The 22,437-nt window shown below is 43.0% G+C and overlaps 2 protein-coding genes across 5 annotated transcripts in view; one reads left to right on the forward strand and one right to left on the reverse strand.

Annotated features, from left to right (window-relative positions):
* Window positions 1-4,981: 4,981 nt before the first annotated feature.
* Window positions 4,982-13,412, reverse strand: FASTKD3 (FAST kinase domains 3). Of its 4 annotated transcripts, XM_004324993.4 has the most exons (7): window positions 13,297-13,412; window positions 10,943-12,410; window positions 10,181-10,266; window positions 8,034-8,208; window positions 6,889-6,958; window positions 6,437-6,551; window positions 4,982-5,323 (listed from the first exon to the last, which is right to left on the reverse strand). In XM_004324993.4, exons 2-7 carry the CDS (start codon window positions 12,375-12,377, stop codon window positions 5,225-5,227), a joined length of 1,980 nt encoding a protein of 659 aa, XP_004325041.3. In that variant the 5' UTR covers window positions 12,378-12,410; window positions 13,297-13,412; the 3' UTR covers window positions 4,982-5,224. The 4 variants fall into 4 exon arrangements, 2 of the variants coding, with proteins under 2 accessions (XP_004325041.3, XP_019806688.2); XM_019951129.3 differs by lacking the exon at window positions 6,437-6,551; XR_002179634.3 differs by lacking the exon at window positions 6,437-6,551 and having other exon boundaries at window positions 5,254-5,323; window positions 6,889-7,072.
* A 65-nt stretch (window positions 13,413-13,477) lies between these two features.
* Window positions 13,478-22,437, forward strand: part of MTRR (5-methyltetrahydrofolate-homocysteine methyltransferase reductase) — a 28,159-nt gene continuing 19,199 nt past the window's right edge. Inside the window, exons 1-5 of the mRNA XM_033852693.2 lie at window positions 13,478-13,557; window positions 14,559-14,720; window positions 16,407-16,560; window positions 18,313-18,430; window positions 20,370-20,748. Of these exons, the coding sequence (XP_033708584.2) occupies window positions 14,595-14,720; window positions 16,407-16,560; window positions 18,313-18,430; window positions 20,370-20,748 (777 nt within the window). The 5' untranslated portion in view covers window positions 13,478-13,557; window positions 14,559-14,594. The remainder of the gene's footprint in view (window positions 13,558-14,558; window positions 14,721-16,406; window positions 16,561-18,312; window positions 18,431-20,369; window positions 20,749-22,437) is intronic.

Genomic DNA, 22,437 nt, shown 5'->3' on the forward strand with positions numbered 1-22,437 from the left:
GGGGCAGTTACAGACATGAGACTTAAGACTTAGGGGTATAACATCTAAAAGTAGTATGTGGCCTTTGTTCAGATCCTGCTTCAAACAAATCAACAGTTAAAAAATATTTCTGAGAGAAAGACATATACCATATGATACCACATATGTGGAATCTAAAATATTGCACAAATGAATCCATCTATGAAACAGGAACAGACTCACAGACGTAGAGAACAGACTTGTGGTTGCCAAGGGGGAGTCTGGGGTTAGTAGATGCAAACTATTACATATAGAGTGGATAAACAACAAGGTCCTACTGTATAGCATAGGGAACTATATTCAATATCCTGGGATAAACCATAATGGAAAAGAATATAAAAAAGAATGTATATATAACTGAGTCACTTGGCTGTACTGAAGAAATTAACACAACATTGTAAATCAACTATACTTCAATAAAAAAAATTAAAAAAATATTCCTGAGACAGTATAGAAAACCTGGAATATAGACCAGGTATTAAATGATCACAGGTAATAATTATTAGTTTTGGGCTTCCCTGGTGGCGCAGTGGTTGAGAGTCCACCTGCCGATGCAGGGGACATGGGTTCGTGCCCCGGTCCGGGAAGATCCCACATGCCGCAGAGCGGCTAGGCCCGTGAGCCATGGCCACTGAGCCTGCGCGTCTGGAGCCTGTGCTCCACAACAGGAGAGGCCACAACAGTGAGAGGCCCATGTACCCCCAAAAAAAAAAAAAAAAAAAAAATTATTAGTTTTGTTCATTGTAATAATGGCAGAATAGTTAAATAAAAAAGAAAAAATTTTTTTGGTTATGGATTCATACTGAAGTATTTAGGATAAAAGTATATGATAGCTTGGATTTTTAAAGAAACATTCCAATAAAAAAGGAAAAGAAAAAAAAGAATATGGGAGTAAATAGATGAAACAGAATTGGAAAATTTGGGTATTTTTGCCATGCTGAATAAAGGGACTCATGTGAATTCATTATACTATTCTTTCTACACTTATGTGTGTTCAGTGTTTTCCATAATAAAATTTACAGAATTACTGAGATATTGTTTATTGCAAACATTAGAACCCAGAATATCAGTTCAAGACACAAATAGTGTGCCCTATATACCAGAGACTGTGGGAAGAGATGGGGACAGAGATGTTTAGATTTTTTCTGAGATGGGATTTCAAGTATATTAAGGCAAAATTTCTTATGATGGAGCCAACAGCCAAAGAACACCAACAAAAGGTAAGGCTTATTGACTACACAGGCAAGGGAGCCGGCACACCAGAGGAGCCAGGCAGAGGGATGACAGGATGGGTAGAGGATTTGGGTGAAATTGAACGAAGCTGGGTTGGAGATGCAGAGAGCAAGCTTGTGTATAAGAGAACTAACATGAGGCCTGGCCTGAGAAGACAACCCAGGATGCTCAAAGATAAGAAAAAGGTAAGGGCGTTTGTGTCCCAAACCCTCTATCTGAAGCTCTGCATCGTCTTGGAAATCAAGGCTGCTTCTCTGCACCAGAATGACCCAGGAGGCTCAGATCCTGCAGGCAATAGAGGTGTGTTCCATTCTTATTACAGTAAAGGTTTTACAGAATGAGGTTTCTCAGCAGGGTGTCTGTGATGCTAATTAGCAAAAGGAGTGGCCGCTGGTTCAAGCTGCTGCCCCAGGAGTCTTAACCGTCCAGGCAATGGTGCTCCTCCTTATAGAGCATCCCTGATGGGCCCCTCTCCGCGAGCTGTAACAATGAAGTCTGACTGCAACGTAACTCTTGTACCAATGACAACAAGAGCCCTCATGGCTCGCTGAGCACTTACTGTTTTCCAGGTACTGGCCATACAGCTGACAAGGCACGACTTATTTCATGATCCTGAAATGGAGCAGGACCCTAAGAGGCCTTTCAGGGACAGTCCCCTCCCCCATGTCCTCTGCTGCAGTTCCTCTCTGAAGTACCCAGATAATAGATAATGGTATCTGATGCACATTTCCTGAGTTGTTTTACAGATGCTAAAACCACCACTAAATGGAAGAAATTAACTACCTGATGACCATGAGAAGTGGCCCCCAGACCTAACTGGCACCTGAGGACTGACAACATTAACCCCTGACACACCACCCTGTTACCTCACCATCAACCAATCAGAGAATTGTGCACTAGCTGATCACAGATCCTGGGACACCCCCTCCCTCACTTGGCCTTTAAAAATGCTTTGCTGACGCCCATCGCGGGATTCAGGCTTTCTGAGCACTAGCTGCCTGGACTCCTTGCCTGGTGCCTGCCATAGATGCTGCACTTTCCTTCACCACAGCCCCGTGTCAGGAGATTGGCTTTGCTGCACGTGGGTGGGCAGACCCAAGTTTGGTTTGGTAACAATCCGACACTATGTATTTAGACTCCAGGTGGGTCTGGATATGTTTCCAGTTTGGGGAAATCTCAGCTTTTGGAGGCTTATTCACCACCATGGTGCCAAGACCCCCTCCCTGAATTTGTGTACAAATTCAGGGAAGGGTCCAGCTTTTTTAGAGGGAACTGACTTTTTACCCCCCAGAATTCTATCAAATATGCTCAGTTCTGCTCCTTCCTATCCTTTCTTCTACCTAATGAATATTTACCAAGTCTCCAAATGCACCCAGGTGTACAGAGTCAGCAGGTAGAATCCTGGTCAAAGAACCAACCAGCATCTCTTCATCCCAAGATACCATCTACCCTCCCTGTCTAGGCTTGGTTCAGCCAAACAGCATTCCTTCTTTAGGTCAAGGTATGGAAAATTGCCTGTTTTGTTCAGGCAGAACTGTCACCGCACCATTCCACAGCTCCAGCCTGCCGCCCCCCTCCCTTCCCCCCGCCAACAGGCGCACAGGATACACTCTCTCCTCCTGGGACCAGGGATCATCTCGATTCCGCTGCTGAAGCCCAATAGATGTCCTCACCTTTGCTGCCCTCTCGCGGCTGGTCTGAAGATGATCACTGTTGCTTCAGGGGTTATGCTCGCAAGTTAAATTTTTTTCACCTATTTTTCTTTCTTTGCTTTACTTTTTTTTCCTTGCTTTGCTTTTACTTTTAAAAAACAACATCAAGAGTATGTCTTATTTAAAAACATTATCAATATATGGTACCAGGAGTTATCATACTGTACATGTAATTTCAACAAGGAAATTCACGTCATATTTACTTACATAGGTAGACATTAAAATATTAGAGGCCTGAGGATTCAGTTTATAAGGACATATGGCTTTATAATCTTACGGAGCTTGCCAAATTTACTCCAATTGGTGAAATCAGCACTCTTGTATCTGTTTATTAGCCTAAACTATTTTCATAGCATATCCACGCACATTTTCAGGATTAAAATTTGCTTTAAAACAAAGTCAGTTCTGGCCTCACCCTCCTTGGCGACCGTCTGCTTTGTGCTGGGTGCTCTGGCCATGGCGATGCCTGAAATGCTCTCCCACCAGAGACCTGCCTCCCTTTCTTTGAATTCAGCTCACAGATCACTCCAAGAAGCCTCCTCCTGCACCCCAGGCTGGCCTGACGTCTTCTGCCTTCCAGGGTCCTGCTCATGCATCAGGACTGCCAGCTGGCTCATCACTATAATCACCCATAGCCCCTCCAGGCAGGAGCTCTTTTCTGCTTCCCTCTGCAGCTCTAACAGTCAGTGGGTACCCGGCATGATCACAGCTCTTTAATAAATGTTGAATGAATGAATGAATGAATGAAGAGGGTAAGGGAGAGCTAAATGAGACAAACGCTCAGGAGAGGGTGTAACTGAAAGTGCAGAAGAAGGAGCATCTCATTCCAATTAGGGCAACCAGGAACAAAAGTCCAGATGGAGAAGGATTTAGATAAATGGAAAAGGCGGAGGAAGGTTTTAGGCTATACTGTTTTTTTCATAGCATTTGTAACAGACTGCTCTTACCTCTTTGTGTGGCTATTTAAGTCTATGTAATCAAGTCTCCATAAAAACCCAAAAGAACCAGATTCAGAGCTTCCAGGTTGGTGAACAGGTGGAGTTTAGGGGAGAGTGCTGCCTGGAGAGGGCAAGGAAACCCCACACCCTTCCCCATACCTGCCCCTAAGAGTGTCTTTCATCTGGCTTTCCTGAGTTATGTCCTTTTGTAATAAACTAGTAATCTGGTAGGTAAAATGTTTCTCTGAGTTCCATGAGCTGCTCTAACAAATTAATGGAGCCCAAGGAGGGGGTCCCTGGACCCCCCAATCTATAGCCGGTTGGTCAGAAGCACAGGTCATGTGACAACCTGGACTTGTGACTGGCATCTGAAAGGGGGGTGGTGGGAAGCGGGCAGACTTGTGGGACTGAGCCCTCAACGTGTGGGAGCTGGTGCTGCCTCCAGGTAGATGGTGTCAGAATGGAGCTGAATTGCGGACCCCCAGCTGGTGTTGGAGCACTGCTGAGTGCTGTGTGGGACACCCACACCCCACCCCCTTGGCCAATGCATACACTGTAGTTGGGTGCAGAACCCTTTTATCCGGAAACTTTAACTTGACTGTAATGGGACAGTGAAGCATCTGCAATGAACTAAAGAATTTTAATCCATGCTTAATTTAAAATTTAGAAGTTTATCCCTCCAAACACCCCCCCAAAACCCTACTTAAGTTGCTTTTTTTACATCTTTATTCCTTTATTTAAAAAATTATAATATATACGTGTATGTGTATGTGTATATATATATATATATATATATACATATATATATACATATATATATATATAAAGCTCCTATACCGATACAAAATATTATTAACTAAAGGGTTATTTTTGCATAAGTCTACAGTTATAAATGTTTACATCCAAAGTACTAGTCTATTTTTCACTGCTCCTTTTCCTTACCATATATTACTTCCTCTAACAAAATACAAAAGAAAAAACCGGCAGATAAAATTTCTTCCTTATATTTGTTAGAAGAAGAAACAAAGGTCTCTCAAGAATATATTTTCAGTTAGCAATAACTGTCACAACACACAAGACTTAAAATTATGACACTTACTCATTACATTCCTTTATTGTACTTGATCAATTCTGTTTGATGTATAAAAGTATCTGATACCAGTATTAAATGAAGGTTAAAATTAATTTTAAATTTGCTACTGATAAGCATACACATAGTATAAGGAAACTAGAGACCCCTTTCAGATCACCAAAGTACATAAATAAACGGCTAATTTGCAAGTTCTTTCACTATTTGAGTTCTGAAGTCAGTATTCATTCTTGTTACCAGTGACCACCAGAGTTTTGAGAAAATAGTTTTCTTTGTAAATATTCCACTAATTCAAGTCTTGATTTTAGCATCTCAATCTCGTAATAGGGAATCTGTAAAGAGAGGAAAATAAATACATCCTCATCCTTCATAATCTGAAATTACCTTGGGTTTGGTTACCCTTTCCGCCTACCACACCCTCCCCACAGCAGCATGTAGGCTCCCAGCAGGCAGAGATCCCAGCGGTGCCTGTGACGGTGCTGCCAGGTAGCAGAGGCTCAACAACAGGTAGAATGTCTAAATAAGAATCAGACATAATCCCTTCCCTCAAGGAACTTACAAGTTAGGTGCTAACTTAAAATATACAAAAAGTAGGCAGTAATACTAAGCAGAACATGCAAAACAAATTGGTGCTCTAGTGCTGAGAGGGAGTCGACACTTCAGATTGGGGTGAAAGGTCAACCTGAGCTGGGAGTTGATGAACAGCCAGAATTTAGACACTCAGAGAGGTGGGGACCACCTGACTCGCATCGGCAAGGGAGAAAGGCCAGACAGAAGAGACCACTGAGCTGGGAGCAGAGGGCCTGGCTGCGGGCAGACCTCGAAGGGTCTAGAATGTTGAGATGTAGATGTAGTCTTTATCCCATAAGCAGTAAAGAAACAATGAAGGTTTCTAGGCACACACTGGCACGATTCACTTCAGGAAAATTAATCTGGGTATGTACAAGACGGAAAGGAAAAAAGTAACCAGACAGGAAAGCAGAGAGGAGATTGGTAGACAGCTTAGAGAATGGAAAGCTCCGTGGACATTCATCGCGACTCATCACCTAAGACCTTGCTAAGTGATCTACGATGTAAATACAAATAAGAGTCTTAAACATTAAAAACCAATGAAGATCCTGCTTTTAATGGGTCATCTTGTACACTCTCGTCATTAAATCAAAGGGAAATTAAAACAGATATTCCAATAATTTAGTAATTCTAAAAGCAAAGTAAAGCACAGCTCATACAGAATTTAGGTATGTCTCACTTTTGGAAAAGAGAAAATTTGAAATTCGTGATTTCAAATTACAAATCAAGAGACTTAAGCCTAATGAACAAAGCTGGCATTTAAACCAGACTTAAGAGGCTTGGTCCACTGGGCTGGCATACTACTTAGTATCCTGGAAAAAGCAAATCTGAACTAGAAATGGCTTTTAGGAAAAAAAAAAAAGGCAAAACCATACCTGGACAACTTGATAACCAAGTAAGTACAGATGTCTTTGTTTAGTAGCTTCCTTTCCCAGTAAGTGTTTGCTATTCAAACAAAATCTTTTTGGACCATCAATGCACAGTGCTACCCTAAAAAACCAAAGAGGAGAGGGAAACTTAATTTTTAAAACAATCCGAAGTATTTATATGGTTTTAGCTGCCAGAGTTTATTTGGGATTTGGCTATTCCTTCGTGCCAATACTATTTTCAAATGAATCATGACTGTTATCCATTAATCTGTTGAAAAAGCACTCAACTTAATTAAATTAAGGTTCACAAGATATTACATGGAATTTCCAAAACTGGTATGCCATAGTGTTTTAATTTTCAGAAGCATGTCTACTTTTTTCACTTTCTTAAGAAAACAATCCCTGTGTATTAACCTCAACAAGTCTTATAACATATAAACCACAACAGTTTTCTTTACCTTTTATGTATATCTTCATCAGCTGTAAATGGTAATACAAATCCATCTTCATCTAATTTAATTTCAACATCTGGTAAGAGAAGAAAGGAAAAATTCTTCGTGTGATACCCTCACAAACACTAGCTTCTTTTTCTCCTTGTTGTTTTGATTTCTTCCATACTGCATTTATCAACTGGGCAGAAGGCTGCAAAGTAATGACCACACCAGACAATGGTGAGAATTTTAATTTAATCAGAGCTTTGCCCAACCAAGTCAGCTTTAAACTAAGAGGGCCTTCACTGCACTAAAACAAGGAGGGGGCCCTCAAGGTATCTGGGGCATGATGTGAATCACACACACTTTTACTCTCCTTATAACAACTGGTGGGAATAGTGAAGAAAATCCTTTGAGTAAAGTCAGACACCTGCGCAACTGGCACCTTGCATCCCTGGAGCTCCAGTGCCCAGGGAAGGTGAAGCAGCCGGCAGCCCAACTCGTGGGCCCTGGGCGCCGGCAGGCTCCCCCTTCCTTCCTTGTCAAAGGAGCCCATAAAGGAGGGGAGTGAGATGTGACCACCTGAAGCCTAGAAACACTGAGCTCACTGTCCTTTACTCATCAATTTGAAAGGAGAAGGACTTTGTAGTCAGCGCTGTCTGCGATGATGCAGACGCTTATACCTGCTACTGAGCACTTCAAGTGCAGCTAGTGCAACTGGGGACCTGAACTGTGAATTTTCAAAATTGGAATTAATTTAAATTTAAGTAGCTACTGGTATGTGTGGCTATTACATTGGACAGCACTGGCCAGGAGGATGAGAGCAGCTAACAATTACTGAGCACTTACTGTCTCCCAGGTATTAGTCTGAGTTATCTAATTTTGTCCTTAAACAAGTCTTTGAGGTTACTACTCCTCTTACTCTCATCTTGCAGATGAGAACAAGCAAATGAATGCCCCGAAAGGATGCCCAAAGGCATTCAGCTACTATGTGGCTAACATGGAGTCCTGACTCTTCAGCCCTACCGTCCACCCCTGTTCCAATTTGCCTTCAGGGAAGGGCCAACTTCATTTTGCTTCCAGACCTTTGGTGGCTACTAAGCCCCACGTGTTCCATCAGAGGACAGCACACTGAGGTTTAGTTAACAACAACAAAACTCCCTGCTACTTACCTATCGTGTAACAATAGGGTGTTAACACTTTTGAAGCAAAATACAGTCTTGCTCCTAAAAGGTCAATCAGTCCAATCATCACAGATTTATATAGCTGAAAATCCATGGGGGTCTCCAGGGAAGAGCATGGAGTAAGAAATGATTTCACTTGATATTTAGGAAGAAGTTTTGGACCCTAGAAATGTATGTGCAAACATGAGAAAGAAAAATAAGATACAAAATCAGAGAATAAAATGAAGGTTGCCTGAGTATAAAAGTCTGATCCAATATTACTTTATAGGCATGATGCTTCTCCAGGACTTAGGACAAATAACTTTCTCAAAATGACAACGCCAAATATTCTTGTTATAGTTCAAGCCCAATAGTCCAAAATATCTTTTAAATGTGTTTAAATGTAGCCAATGGTCACTGAAAGAAAGATAGACAGATAGAAAGAAAGAAAGAAGGAAAGAAAGCTCAAGAAACATCTTTGGAACTCTCAGAATTGCTTTAAGGGCCTTGAGGAAACACAGCTGAAGTTTTTAATAGTGGAAATTGGGATAAAGCTGACATTTCAATTTAGAAAGAAAAGGACAGCTATGTAATAATGGTGTTAGCAGTTGGTTATCCATCTGGAAGAGGACTAAGAGTTCTGCCCCACATTACAGACTATAATCTATTTCAAGTAGATTAAAGATCTAAATATAGTATGGAAAACAATATTTTTTAAATTTAGTAAAATATTTATATTACCTTAGGAGTCATAAAACAATACGCAGCAGCCATAAAAAATGAATAATTTGACTACAGAAAACTTAAAAATTTCTGTATAGCAAAAAGGCATCATAAACAATATTAAATTAAAACTAAAAAAATTTTAAACCACAAACCAGGAAGAAATGTGTACAATGTACTTAACAGTTAATATGTTTTACAATGTGTTCTAGGACAAAAAACAAATACAAAAGAGAAAGACAAACAACCCTATACAAACAGAAATTAAGGTGTAACAAGGCAATTCGTAGCAAATGTAAGTGACCAGTAAACGTGAAAATATGCTCAACTTCATTATCGCTCGTTAAAGTGCAACTGAAGCATGTGACTTGACATTTCACTGAGTCAAATGACAAAATTAAAGGGACTAAGAACACACCGCAACACAAATGGGGACACATGGTCACCTTCATTCACTGCTGGTGACATATGGCATCTACAACTATACGGGATAAAGAAAATGTCAGTCTATTGAAAATTAATCCAGTAATCCCACATTCAGGAATCTAGTCTTTAGATTCAAACAACAAAAAGGTTCCAGTATGACAGGATATGTAAGTATGTTTATGACAGCATGGCTGATCAAGACAAGCGTTTGAAAAAGCCTGAAAATCCATCAATGGTGGGACAGTAGAATAAATACCGTGAAATATCAGACCATTCTTTAAAGGTATACATTTGATCTTTACCTGTTACCCCCGAAGAATGTCCATGATATACTGGGAATAAAAGCAAATTGTAGTTTGAATAGTCCCATTCCATGAAAAGAGAGAAACTAGATGGTGTTTATGAGCTACTCATAAACATGGTTCGGTCAAGTACGGAGAACAGGCAGGAATGAGCAAGCTGGAGGTACCATTTCTGATCCTAAACAACGTGCCTGATTAAGTTAGGAGAATGAATCCTTAGAAAGCTTTATACAAAGCTCGAACTCCATGTAAACTGAATTCTATCACGTCAGAGTGAAACTTCTGCTTGGTTTAAGAACATACTCAGTAATGGTTCAGGATCTGTTCAGTGCATAAATTCACACCTCTATATCCAACAGCCATGGGGAATGCTAAAACCCTTTAAAATCCCTAGAGAAAGTCTAAGAGCACTAAGACTCATAAGCCTGCCATACTTGATAAAACCTTCTAAGAATCTTACACCATAGGAAGTGGGTCTTTCAAGGACAAGAACACAGGAATAGGGTCAATTTATTAGAGAAAAGGCTATCTGGTGGCAACTACTCCAAGTAAATGAAAATTCTGCTTTCTAATGAGGTTACTGAGACAGCTCAAAAGAGAAGGAACTTAAAAGATTCGGGAGCGGGGGAGGTGTTGGAGAGGAAGGAGGAGGCAAGAGAATACCATCCCTGTAGGGAAATAAAGCAATGCAGCTCATCCTTTTACCTTATAGAACGGGCATTCTAGAATCGCGGTTAAGAAAAGCTGGGTCAGTTGTGCTAGGCTCAGTCTGTCCAAATAGGACTCTTCACCTGAAATAAAAAGCATCCCAGTCATAGTTAAGCTTGAACTTTGGTGTGTGTAATAAGAGAAAAGAATATCCAGAATGCACATTAATTAATTCACTCCAGTAAGGTACTTTTAAATGACACTAGGAAAAGAACTTGTTAGAATTAATTATACCTTCTTGCCTCCCATCTCAATGAAATCTCATTTTGGCTTCCAAGAACGCATGATCCTAACTAGAGAATATAATTAAAAGTGACAAATGTATGTTAGTAGAATTTGTAGGAATTTCCTTTACCTATGGAGATCTAGATTCCGGCATATTTGGGTGGCTTTGAATTAAGATGAACATCTTCTCAAAAAAAAAGGAGTGATACAGTTGTTCTCATCAAAGACGCTAACATGTAATTGTGACACTGCCACAGCCATCACCAGATCCCTGCAAGAAGACTCAGTTTCTCAGCTAGGGCAGCAGAGTCTGTTTACCCGAAACTGTTTTCTCTCTCCATGCAATGTTCTAGCATTCTTTAATTCTGTGTTTATATTAGCATCTGCAGCTTCAGATTTCTTCGTTAGATCGTTATGGAAGAAAAAATAAAGGCAAAGAAAGCACTGCTCAATAAAAAAGGTACATATGTGACTTGAAAACATCACAAGTTCAAACGCTAAGTTTTCGACTTTCAGAAGTAATAACCAACTCACCTTGCAGCTGCTGAAGAAAATACGGGCTGAATATTTTGGCCATAAAGTTGACTGGATGGCATTCAATAAGTGAACATGAATGGAGAAGTTTCAATAGTGTTTTGGGTGGAAAATAATTGAAACGAGTTAACAGTATGTTTTCTAGCTTCCTAAATAAAGCAGAGGCATTTGGTGGCAAATAATTGAGTTTTCCAAATGGTTCAATTAACTCAGCAGTTTGATTAGGTGAAAATTTTTCTGACTGACAAACAAAAGTTTCTGCCACTGCATTGAGGATGGGTTTTGAAAAAATCAGCTTTCTACTGCAATACTCCATGACTTTGCTGACAACCTCGGGATCCAGAGTGAGACAGAGGGAAGCGACATGTTGCTCTAGGGCTTCTGTAAAAAATCTGTCATTGTACCCAAAGTAGATGAATGCCTCTAAGACTTCTTTGAGCTCTTCATTAGTGAAATGGGGGATATGCCTCACAACATATTTACCCAATTTTATAACCAGCGTAAGTGCCTGAGTTTGATCAAGGACCACCAGGGCGGTGAGCATTTGGCTCAGCAACTTAGGACTCAGGTTGGGAACTACTGACAGAGAAAAGTTATTTATCTTATGTAAAAACGTCTGGTGTTGGTCAACTTTTTCAGGACATGCCTGCAGTATTCTGTAAAGGGTCACAATATCCTCGGGGGTAAATTCTTCCAAATTTTCACCTTGCAGTTGATATATAATCAGGTCTAGTGTCGAACAACCTGGACCTTGCAGTTTAATCAGACATTCCCCCAGGATACAAAGACTGTGAATGTCCAGGCTACCCATTGCGAGACGATGCTGGCACTCTGCCAGGAGGCTTAGCAGCAGGCGACTTTGGGGACCCACATATAGGGTCAGGGCTTGCAAAGCAGTCACCAAACCCGTGTTTGACAGATTTGAGGGGTCCTGTGCAAACTGATTACACAAAGCTTGAAAGGCGCTATTCTCCAGTATTTCTTTTGGCAACCTTTGATCATCATCTTTTTTTTCCATTTCACAAATCCGATGTAAGGCTCCTGCTGCCATAGTATCAGGCAAAGTCTGCAGTGTGCTTATATAATGTAAGACCTGTTCCGATGAAGTGAAGCTGTTCAGTCTCCTGTAAAATATCTGTTCATCCACATTTTTAACACTGTGTTCAGACCTGTCCCAAGCGTGTGCTTGAGAGAACACTGGCTCGCCAACTGGATGAAGGTCATTTCCGTTTTCTGAATGGAACTTTTTAGAATGGGCATGATGGAACCTGACCCTAACAGGCTCAAGTTGCAGTGACCAGAACCATGGACACAGATGCTCCTTGACTGTCTTGTGAACACAATTTACACGTTGAGTTTTCAGACCAGCCAGAGTTCCATGTATCCGAAAATCAGATAAATGACAAAGGTTCCTCCGCAAGGTAATTAAAGCCATGCCACCAGACTCTCAACTCCTCTTGATTTATAACTATGTTAAAAGAATAAAAATAACATGGTCAAATATACTAGAACACAGTTTATTCAACATCAATGCTTATGGAACTAAGGATGAGTACCCCAAAACGAATGATTCCCACTCAACATTTCCCACTCAAACAGAAGTACCAGAAGAGCAGCGTCTCTGCACCCTAGAGCTTAGAACAGCGGCTGGATCTCATAATAATCGCTCTCATTTGCCAGGCAATGCTGTACTTAATTCTCCCAACAACACAACGAATTAAATACTTCGATGTCATTTTAGAAACGAGGGAACTGAAGTACAAAGATGTCACGTGGTCCAGTTTACACAGCTATTAAGGGGCAGAGCTAGGCTTCAACTCAGGTAGTCTGGATCCTAAGTACGCCTCCTATGTGTTGGTTGATGGGAGGAATTGCGTTTCGTTCAACTTCCCCAAAAGAGGCAACGGGTAAAGTGGCCATTAATTCGGATGGGTCAAAGCAAGGGTGAAAAAAGCGCTTAAAGGGCCTTGAGGTGTTGGTTTCCCCTCAGTTAGGATCTTGTTCCAGGACTGAGGAACAAGAAGGTCTAGCTTGGCAGATGGGAAGAAAGAAATGTCAGTAGAATAAAAAAAGACGCTGGTCAACGACGGGGTAAGGTGGGTGGCGCGCCCACACCTGAACACCCCCGCTGTGGAACCTGGGAACACGAGTGCGCGGGACGGGAAGGACGGGGGACCCCGGGGACCGCGTCCTCCCTGGAGGGAAAGGACCCCACGGGCCGGGAGCCCCCCTAAACCGCCGGGAGCGGCGCCCGAAGAGCGGGGCGAGCCAGGGAGCGCGGGCGCCTTAGCGAAGCCGCGGGCCACGCACGCCGGGCCGGAAAAACCGAGCCCAAACCCGGCGTGGACACCTACCTGACTCGGCTCCCTGGGGGACCCAGCAAACTCTGAACGCACAGCAGCCTCTTGGAGCCCCGTACGCGCACGCCGCACTGGGGCCCAGCGCTTCGGCGCCTGCGCCTGGAGAGGAGCCGCCCCACGTTCGGCGCGCCGTGATTGGCCCAGCTCCTTTCCCGAGCTTCCTATTGGTCTCGGGCGCCGACTGTGTGCGCAGGCGCGGGAGCAGGGGGTCGTGGTACCTGCGCTCTGCCCAGCGTCCCCGCCGGACCCCCGCAGGTGAGGGCACGGGCGCGGCAGTTTCCAGATGTGGGCACCCGCCCAGCACGGGACTGAGGGTGGCCGGCTCGGGGTCGGCGAGGGCACCGGCTTCCGCGTCCCTCCCCCAGCCGGGCTGGGCGCTTGCGGGTCGGTCAGGACCCCGGCCCCTCGGGGTTGCGGGCGGCGCGCGCGGAGGGCGGGCTATGCCGGGGACTCGGCCTTGAGGCCTCCCCGCTGCCTCTGGGAGCGGGTCCCCGGCGGCGCCGCGGCGTTTGCACAGCGGAGCCAGTCCCGCAGGTCCCTGTGGGCCCTTCCTCCGTCGGCACTTTTCTAGACGGGGTCAAGGGCACATTCGGGCGCAGGGTCAGGCGAGGGCGTCCGGACGGGGCGCCGGAGGGTCAGGAATGTTGGGAGCGGGGACCCGGCCGGACGCAGGCTCATGCTCCGCTGTTTCTCCGCCGGACCTTGCCCTGCGGGTGCCGGCGAGCCGCCGCCGAGAAATGCGGGGTGCAGTAGAGGCTCTACGAGGTCGTTGTGGGGCTGAGGGGCTCATTCTCTGAAGCTCCTAGGATCGTGCGTGGCTCCTGGGAAGTGCTCCGGGTCCTTAGCTATGATAATAAGCGGTGCCGTTTCCATCACCCGTTGTTTTCGTCGGGTGACTATGGTCATCGTCCCCGCTCTGAAGGTGCGGGAGCTGAGCCACCGGCCAGTTGAGAAGCTGGCCTAAAGTTCTGCTCTTGTGAGTGATTCATCGTGGCTGGATTCAAGCCCCAGTAGTCTGGCCCCAGAGTGTGATTTGTGTGCCGCGGAATTCGAGCTTCGTACCTTGTATCCTCCTTGGTTTAATGAATTCTCTCTCTTCAACCTTTAGAATTAATGCTAACAAACAAACTTAGGAGTATATTTCGTATTATCTGTGGATATTGTTGCAGTTATTTTAAATTAAGAGAATTCATACCTGCAGGTTGATTACTACTTCATTAAAAAGGAAATCCCTTTTTCCCTTTTCTATTTGTCAGTGTAACTGTCACAGCTGTAGCAGATGCTTTGAAGTGATGAGGTTTTTGTTACTCTATGCTACACAGAGAGGACAGGCAAAGGCCATAGCCGAAGAAATAAGTGAAAAAGCAGTTGCATATGGTTTTTCTGCAGATCTTCACTGTATTAGTGAGTCTCATAAGGTAAGTCATGGTTTTTACGGGGTTTCATACTTTGAAGTATTCTGGTTGGGAAGCGACGTTAAACAACGAAGTGGGACGCTGAATGCCACCATGATCCTTTTTTTTTTTTAACACTTAGAAATTTATTTTATCAACTGTGTTGCAAGATTCCTGCCAGTTTTTTTCTACGTGTGTGTGTGTGTGTGTTTTGAATTAAACTACATAGTCTTAAAAACTAAGACGAATAACTACTCTCAACTGTACATGGGAATAGTAGTACTCGCCTTGTTTTTCTCACGGGGCGCCTGGGAACAAATGAGTTGTGCGTGCTCACTGGAACATGGGCGCTTCCCACCTCACGAATCCTGCTGCCCCATTTGTAACTTCCCTGAAATTCATGCCAGAGTTCCTCCAAGTGAAGAACCATTGAATTCTTCGGTGAAATAGAAGTTAAAGTGGAGGTGTAAGGATCTGCAGAAGACTTGGGACTGCTTGTTTTTATCACGTTCAATCTCTGCAGAAGTTCCTACCTTAGGATACATGAGATCGTAACAGATCTGTGCCCAGACTAACTGGTTTGGTTGAGACCCTCAGATTATAGTTTCGTACAGTTCAGGCCCTAGCAACGAGCAGGGGCTCCTCCCTAGTACCACACAGTGATGTGCCAGCCACTGAGCCCTCGGATTCAGCTCTGTGCTTGAAAACCCACCCCTGCAGCGCACTCTCAAGTTCACAACCTCCTCTGGTCTTTCCCGCATCTCTAGTTGTAAAGACTAGCCTGTCAGCAGCAGAGGTGAATTATAAACTCAGTGCATAGCAGGGAAACCATCAAGTTCCTTGATGCAGCAGGACTAGGGTGGCCCCGATGGAGTCAGTCACCCAGCGGGGAGGGTCCTGGGGGACACCAGCAATCGCAGGCTCCGTGATTCTACAGCACCTTCAAAGTGAATTCACATTGCTGCTGCCACAGGGTGGAGTACAGTCTGTATCTGTTACTGCAAAGTCATCAGCATCATATAACCAGCCCTGGTTTGGCCCCCTCATCAGTGACCCCAGTGGGGTCAGCAGCTATTTGAAAGTTAGGTGAGTAGTGAATTTTTTTGCTGCCACCGTAGTCATGTTGTTTGCTCTTCCCAGCTGAGTGATTTCTCCAGTTGATAGCTCTCTGCTTCCTAGATCATGGTAGTCTTTTTCAAACTAAAGTGACTTTAAACTGCATAGAGTTGTGCTGTGTCCTATAAGCACAGTAAAATGTTAGCTCAAGTCTTTACCTGTTATATCAGCATGAAAAATAAAGTGATGAATTCCTTTGTGCCGAGTTAGATGATATTCTTGAGGAGCAGAGCTCATGGAGTCGATACGAATAGAGACAGGCAAGTGCTTTATTGGAAATACTTAGATTTAGTTGAGAATTAGAATAAGGAAACTTGGTTTGTAAGACTCGGAAACACTGATGATCTCAGTTTACCACTGATGATATTCTCGGCTCTCTGGAACCCTGAGGGAGTCGGGCCCTTCCTGACAGCCAGGTTTCCTGATTTCTGAGGAGTAACACTTTCTTTGCCAACTTTAAAATGCTCTGTGTACCTCTCTGCCGTTATGCGATACAGACAACAAGACGGAAAATTAACCTGATTGCTTTGCTGATGTGTTAAGTCAAAAATACATATAGTAATAGACCTCTGACATGACACCCTTATTTTATAGTATGATCTGAAAACTGAAACAGCGCCTCTTGTGGTGGTGGTTTCTACCACGGGCGACGGAGACCTGCCAGACACAGCCCGCAAGTTTGTTAAAGCCATACAGGACAAGACACTGCCGGGTGACTTCTTTGCTCACCTGTGGTATGGATTACTAGGTGTGGACTGTATTTTGTGCACTTACTGTACTGTTGCTGCTGGATTTAACTCTAGTATCTAAACGTATCTTTCAAAGCCATGGTGTGTAATTGCCTGGGTTTTGTCCTTTTTGGGTTTTTGTATAAATACTTTATGTATGTATAATATTTGAATGTAAATAAGGTGCTGTTTCCCCAGTCTTCACCCCACAGCAGCTCCTCTGCAGAGCCCCTGAGTAGCACCTTAACCCCAGGCACACACCAGATTCAACCAGGAAATATTTTCACGATGTTAGTGGCCAGGCCCCACCCTAAACCTGCCAGAACAGAATCCCTGAAGGAGCGACCTGGCATGCTGGTGCTTTTTGGCGTTGTTGTTGTTGTTTTAAAGCTCTCAGGTGGACGTGATAGTTTCCCTAGGGGAAGACCCATTCCCCTAGGATGTGGTTCTCAAGCCTGGCCATGCACTGGGATCCGCTGGGGGAGTTTTCCTTCCAACTCCATTATTTTGAGCCCCCCTCCAGTGATTCTGACTTAATTGTTCTGAGGTAGGGTCCTGGTATCAGTATTTTTTAAAGCTCCCAGGGGACTCTAATATGTATCCCAGCTTAAGAAGCACTGGCCTAGGGCTCTGTGAAGTACAGGTTTAAAATATTAAAGGATCAGAGGACCAGCTCAGCAAGATAGGACACGAGAGAGGGAATTCAGGGTCCATTTGCCTGGCTTGTGATCTGTATTCACCTTTGAGAACTAGTTTGGGGAAGGTACCTAGGAAGGATGGAATGTGCTATGATAAATAATTGGTTAGAGCTTTGAGGTTGTGACCCTGGCCAAGATCTGTCGTGTAATGTATTCAAGAGAGCATTTTAGAGTGTTCACATCTTTTTAATTTGTTTTTTTCCAGTTTCTTTATTTTCAAGAGTGGACCTGTACATATTGCTTTAAAAATTCCTCCAAAAATTATTTAAAAGGCAACACTGAAGCTTATCCAACCGTTTTAGTCAGTCTCAGGCCCATATATGGACCCACCAATTGCTTACCTCATTCTTGTAGGAAAAATCCAGGAAGACAATTAAACAACTAAAAAATTTAAGCTTTTAATTTTAAATTTTCAACTAGGTATGAAATATTAGTCCATTTCTTACCAGGAAACATAGAAGCAATTCTTAATTTATCCAACACAGAAACAGAGCAAATAAATGGTTGGTTGTGTTTCAGATGTAACCTCTTCATGTTCTAGATTAGGAGTCAGTAAACGGTAAAGGACAAGATAGTAAATATTTTAGGCTTTGCAGGCCACTGGTCTCTATACCATCTACTTATCTCTGTTGTTGTCGCTTGAACCTGCCATAACAAGGTGTGAACCAGTAGACTTGGCTGTGTTCCAATAAAACTTTATTTACAAAGACAGTGGGTGGTAATTGGCTCACAGGCTATAGTTTGCAGACCCTTCAGTAGATTGGAAAAGTCTTCAAATACAGATATTACATGTTTTTAATCCTTGTTTACAGATTGCCATATTTTTACACAGATTCATGGAAACAAAAATGTGAGATCTATATCTGTTAATAGTGGTCCAAAGAATTTATTTGTTTCTATTTGTATACTTAGTATTTCTCAAGGAAAAAATAAGAAAACGTGAAGCTATACATTATTTCTTGTTCCATCAACAACAGCATGGAATGGTATTGTTTTAAATGTTTTGTTTCTCTCTTCTGTATGTGATTAAATTTAAACCTTATTGCATACTAATAACCTATTTGGTCTCTTTAGGTCTGGGTGATTCAGAATACACGTACTTCTGTAATGGGGGGAAGATAATTGATAAACGATTTCAAGAGCTTGGTGCCCAGCGTTTCTATGACACTGGCCACGCGGATGACTGTGTAGGGTAAGAGCAACGTATTTTCTGTCATTTCCAGTAAACCTTGTTTGTACATGATGAAAGTTAGTGAGTTTATAAAAGGGGTTCACTTTTGATTTAGCACTAAACTTCGATCTTGAAAGTCTTATTTTAGTTTTGTTAGCTGTTTTTAATTCTAGCACCAAAGAAGACCATCCAGAGTTTCACTTATCTATGTTGCTGATTTTTTTTTATGTGCCTTATCCATCTCAGTATCTGTTAATGGAAGAAACTAGGAGAGGTGCCCCAGTACAGTTACCTAGTCTTAAAAATGTGTAGGTGTTTGCAAAAAGTCAGCATTTTCTTTAGGCACTTGGGTAGCGTGTGCCCACGGGAGCGACTGGACTCGGGACCTCCCATGTGGAAGGTGCCCAGCAGGCCACGAGTTACGGTTGGAGGATGCGGGTCAGAGGCCTTCCTGGCACACTGGCTCCTTGGTGTTCTCCCTCCTATTGGCCATTTGCCACCATGCCAACCGGAAATATAATTTCTATTTCATTATTTTTTCTTGTTTTTACAATTCAGCATTTCACTCTATGTGCCACCTTTCAAATGTTCCTAATGTCTTAATTCTGAAACCTCACAGGTACTGTGCTATAACTTATGCTGTCGTTTATCCTTGAACTGCTTTAACCAGATAACAGCACACACACACTCATTTGATTCTTTTTCTACTAGGCCTATGTACTAAGTAAATCTCACCCACTAGATCTGTGTTTATGCATCATGACAAGTTCAGCAAAGGTCGTGCTTTTCTACGTATATCACCTTGCCCGGGCGTGTTGGAGACACTTCTATTTCCCCATAACTCAGCTTTTGAGTCCACTACATCCGTCGTTTTCTGCAGCTGTGATACTGTGGGTTTGTTCCATCTCCCCAGGGCATATGTCCTGTCTGGTGACAAAGCTCTACCACATTTCCTTGCACGTTATCTTTTAGTTTTGTCCCTTTGTATTGGGCTTCCCCCCAACGCCGAAGTTGGTTGGCATTAAATGTTTATTGTCCTGTATGAGCTATTTAATTGCTAAACCCTTATAAATCCATTAGTCCTATTGCTCAGTTCATATTTTACTTCAAAGGCTTTCGGTTTCCCTGTTCATTTATTGGATCGAGCATTAAAATTCTTGTATGTATATTTCAGTAGCCTGCATCTCTTAAGTTGTCAACCTAAGTACTCTTTTCTAAAATTAAAATATTTTCAAGGAGACATCTTGGCTTAAAGTACCACCACATTGAAGGGGTTAAGAATGTAGACTGGAGTGTTAACCACTGCACCACCAGGGAAGTCCCCTGTATTTATGATTAATTCAGCTCTCCTAAAGGATGATTGCTTTTTTCCCCTGTGGTCAGCCTGCCTGGAAATTTTACCGGAATAATTGCTCAGAACTGATCGAAGGTTTGAACTATTAGTCAAAAGAGCATTAATCTGGAGTGGTTTCTTGGTAATATTTTAATCTGTGGGAAACAAAGATCAGTAAATCGGCTAGGCAAAAAAAAAAAACAAAAGGTGCATTCGATTGATGTAATTATCATTTGTGATATTAGAGTAGACTTGGATTTTGGGTAAGTACTGTTAGCCTCATCAGAATTTAGCATGCCTGTATAAAATGACAGCTTCTTAAATTACCAGCTCTATTTTAGGAAGTTAAGAGGAATCACACTCCTATTACCTTTTACTAAATTATCTTCATTTTTGCTCTCTGAATTTTGTACAGCGCAGCGCTAATGAACACATTAATGTTCTGCTTTTTAGCTTAATCATTCATAAGTATTTTTTGTATTCTGAATAGCCTCCATATTTAGTGTTTTTGACAGTTGCACAGCGTTCTGTCAAATGGACAGATTCTGCCATTATCCAATTGCTATGTATTTAAATGGAGAACTGAGGCATTTGTTTCTTTTTTCCTTTTTTATTACAACAATCCAGTTTAGAACTTGTGGTTGAGCCATGGATTAATGGACTCTGGGCCGCCCTGGCGAAGCATTTTCTGTTGAGTAAAGGAAAAGAGGGGATGAATGGAACTCTCACAATGGCATCTAATGCCTCCCGGACGACAGACCCCGTGACACCGGAATTACTACACATTGAATCACAGGTCGGACTTCTGAGATTAGATGATTCCAGACGAAAGGATGCTGAAGTTTTAGAGCAAAATGCAGTGGACAGAGGTCAATCGAATACATTGGTTTTAGACTTTGAGCCCTCGCTTGCCCGTTCAATACCCCCGCTTTCACAGGCCTCTCTGAATATTCCTGCTTTACCACCAGAATATTTACAGGTGCATCTGGAGGAGTCCTTTGGCCAGGTAAGCAGTTTTACTTTATGTGCCGTGGGTGGTGGTGGTGGTGGTGTTTTTTAAATTACATTATAATGGAGTCCAGCAGACTGTGGCGTGCAGGGAGAGTGTGGTCTCCCTCCTCTCTTTTGTAAATAAAGTTTTATTGGAACCCAGCCATGCCTCTCCATTCACGCAGTGCCTGTGGCTGCTTCTGCACTGCAGTGGCGGAACTGAGTAGTCACTGGAGAGGTGCTGCCTCCACGCATTGCACACCTGCTTGTGTTGTTACATTCCCTTTCTTTGAAGAAGGAAATGGTTAACAGCTCAGTTTCTCCATTATTTTGGAGAATTAACTTTTTGGTTTCTCACTTTATGTGTTGGCCAGATGAGGGCAAGTTGTTGTGGGCAGTCAGGAAGTTATCTCAGCAGCCAAACTCAGAGGACTCATTTATAGGAAAATCTTTTTCCAGTATGGGTTTTTGGTATTCTGGGTTACTTGACTTTGTGGGTTTTTCTTTTTCTTGATAATATCTGACACATATATTTTTGTCTATATTAAGTCTTTTTCTCTTTGCCTGGAGTATTTTTCCTATCAATAAATAAATGACTTTAAAGTGGTCTGTAAATTTTTGAGCATCGAGTTGAATAATAGCTAATATTACCCCATGATTGCCAGTGTATGGTACCCTGAAGTTTCTTCCAGCATGCTTAGAATAAATTTCCAGTGCAGCCAATCTTGTAATGCAGAGCCAAGCCCTCTGTTTTAGAGTGGCTGATTCGAGTCCCACAGGGGCTTTCTCACATAAACCCCACCTTTAGTAGTGTTGTTCTAATGCATTCAGATAAACAGGTATGGTTTTATATGACCAGCCGTGGGTTATTGCCTTTGCACTTATACTTCATTATTTATTAAGTGGGGTAAATCACAATAAGTACATGGTAGTCAGGGCTGGGAACAGGCATGGGTGGCTCTAGTAAACATGCCGGGCTGGTGGGAGCAGGGTGCATGGACTTGTGGAGAGCCAGCCCCCGTGTGCTCGCTGCAAGGCCGGGTGCATGTGGCAGAGGCTGTGAGAGCTGACTGATTTGACAAGGCACTTCACTGAGAATCTGCTGAGAGTTTCTTTTATGGTAGGTATCATTAAATAGGCTTGAGTTGTTGGTAATGTGGTAAAGGATTTTTAAAAATCTCAACTATTTAAGGGAAACTTGTGTAAATCTGTTCAAAGGATATACCTAGAGGATAAGGGGTTGGGGAAAAAAGTTTCCTTTTTTAGGGCATCCTCTTGGGATCATCACCTTGGGGGCAGGGTGGGTGGGAGAGGGGAGGGTAGAAGCAGGATTGGCTGAGTGGGAAGCTGAGCTTCAGTGCAGCCATAAGAAAGCCTTCAGCTGGACCCACTCAGGCCACACAGTGTCGTCTCCCCATCCCTTCTGCCTCTAACACCGTGGGATCTCCTGGACTGTGTAGTACAAGCAACACAGCTTCCGATGAGCGTGTCACGGGGTCCTGCTGCAGAGCTTCTTCCTGCTCTGGGCCCCCCTCAAAGCTGGCCACTTTTGTGTCACCTGGTGTTTGGGTTGGAGCAGTATCTCAGTATCCCAGAGCCTGAAGAGAGGCCTGCCAGGTGTAATGCATCTCTCTAGGTGAAGTGAAGTGCAAGATGAGATAGTGTATCCTTTACTTGGGGGGGATGTCCTGACACGCACCAAACA

This window comes from Tursiops truncatus, chromosome 3, assembly GCF_011762595.2.
Source record: "Tursiops truncatus isolate mTurTru1 chromosome 3, mTurTru1.mat.Y, whole genome shotgun sequence".
Lineage (NCBI taxonomy): Eukaryota > Metazoa > Chordata > Mammalia > Artiodactyla > Delphinidae > Tursiops > Tursiops truncatus.

Bases quoted from the DNA above. Each gene is read 5' to 3' on its own strand.
- FASTKD3 (XM_004324993.4), bottom strand. From the start codon at position 12,377: ATGGCTTTAATTACCTTGCGGAGGAACCTTTGTCATTTATCTGATTTT. The intron at 8,209-10,180 runs GTAAAAGGATGA...ATACATTTCTAG, and splicing joins TAGAATGCCCGTTCTATAAG to GGTCCAAAACTTCTTCCTAA. The intron at 6,552-6,888 runs GTAAAGAAAACT...TTGGTTTTTTAG, and splicing joins GATGAAGATATACATAAAAG to GGTAGCACTGTGCATTGATG.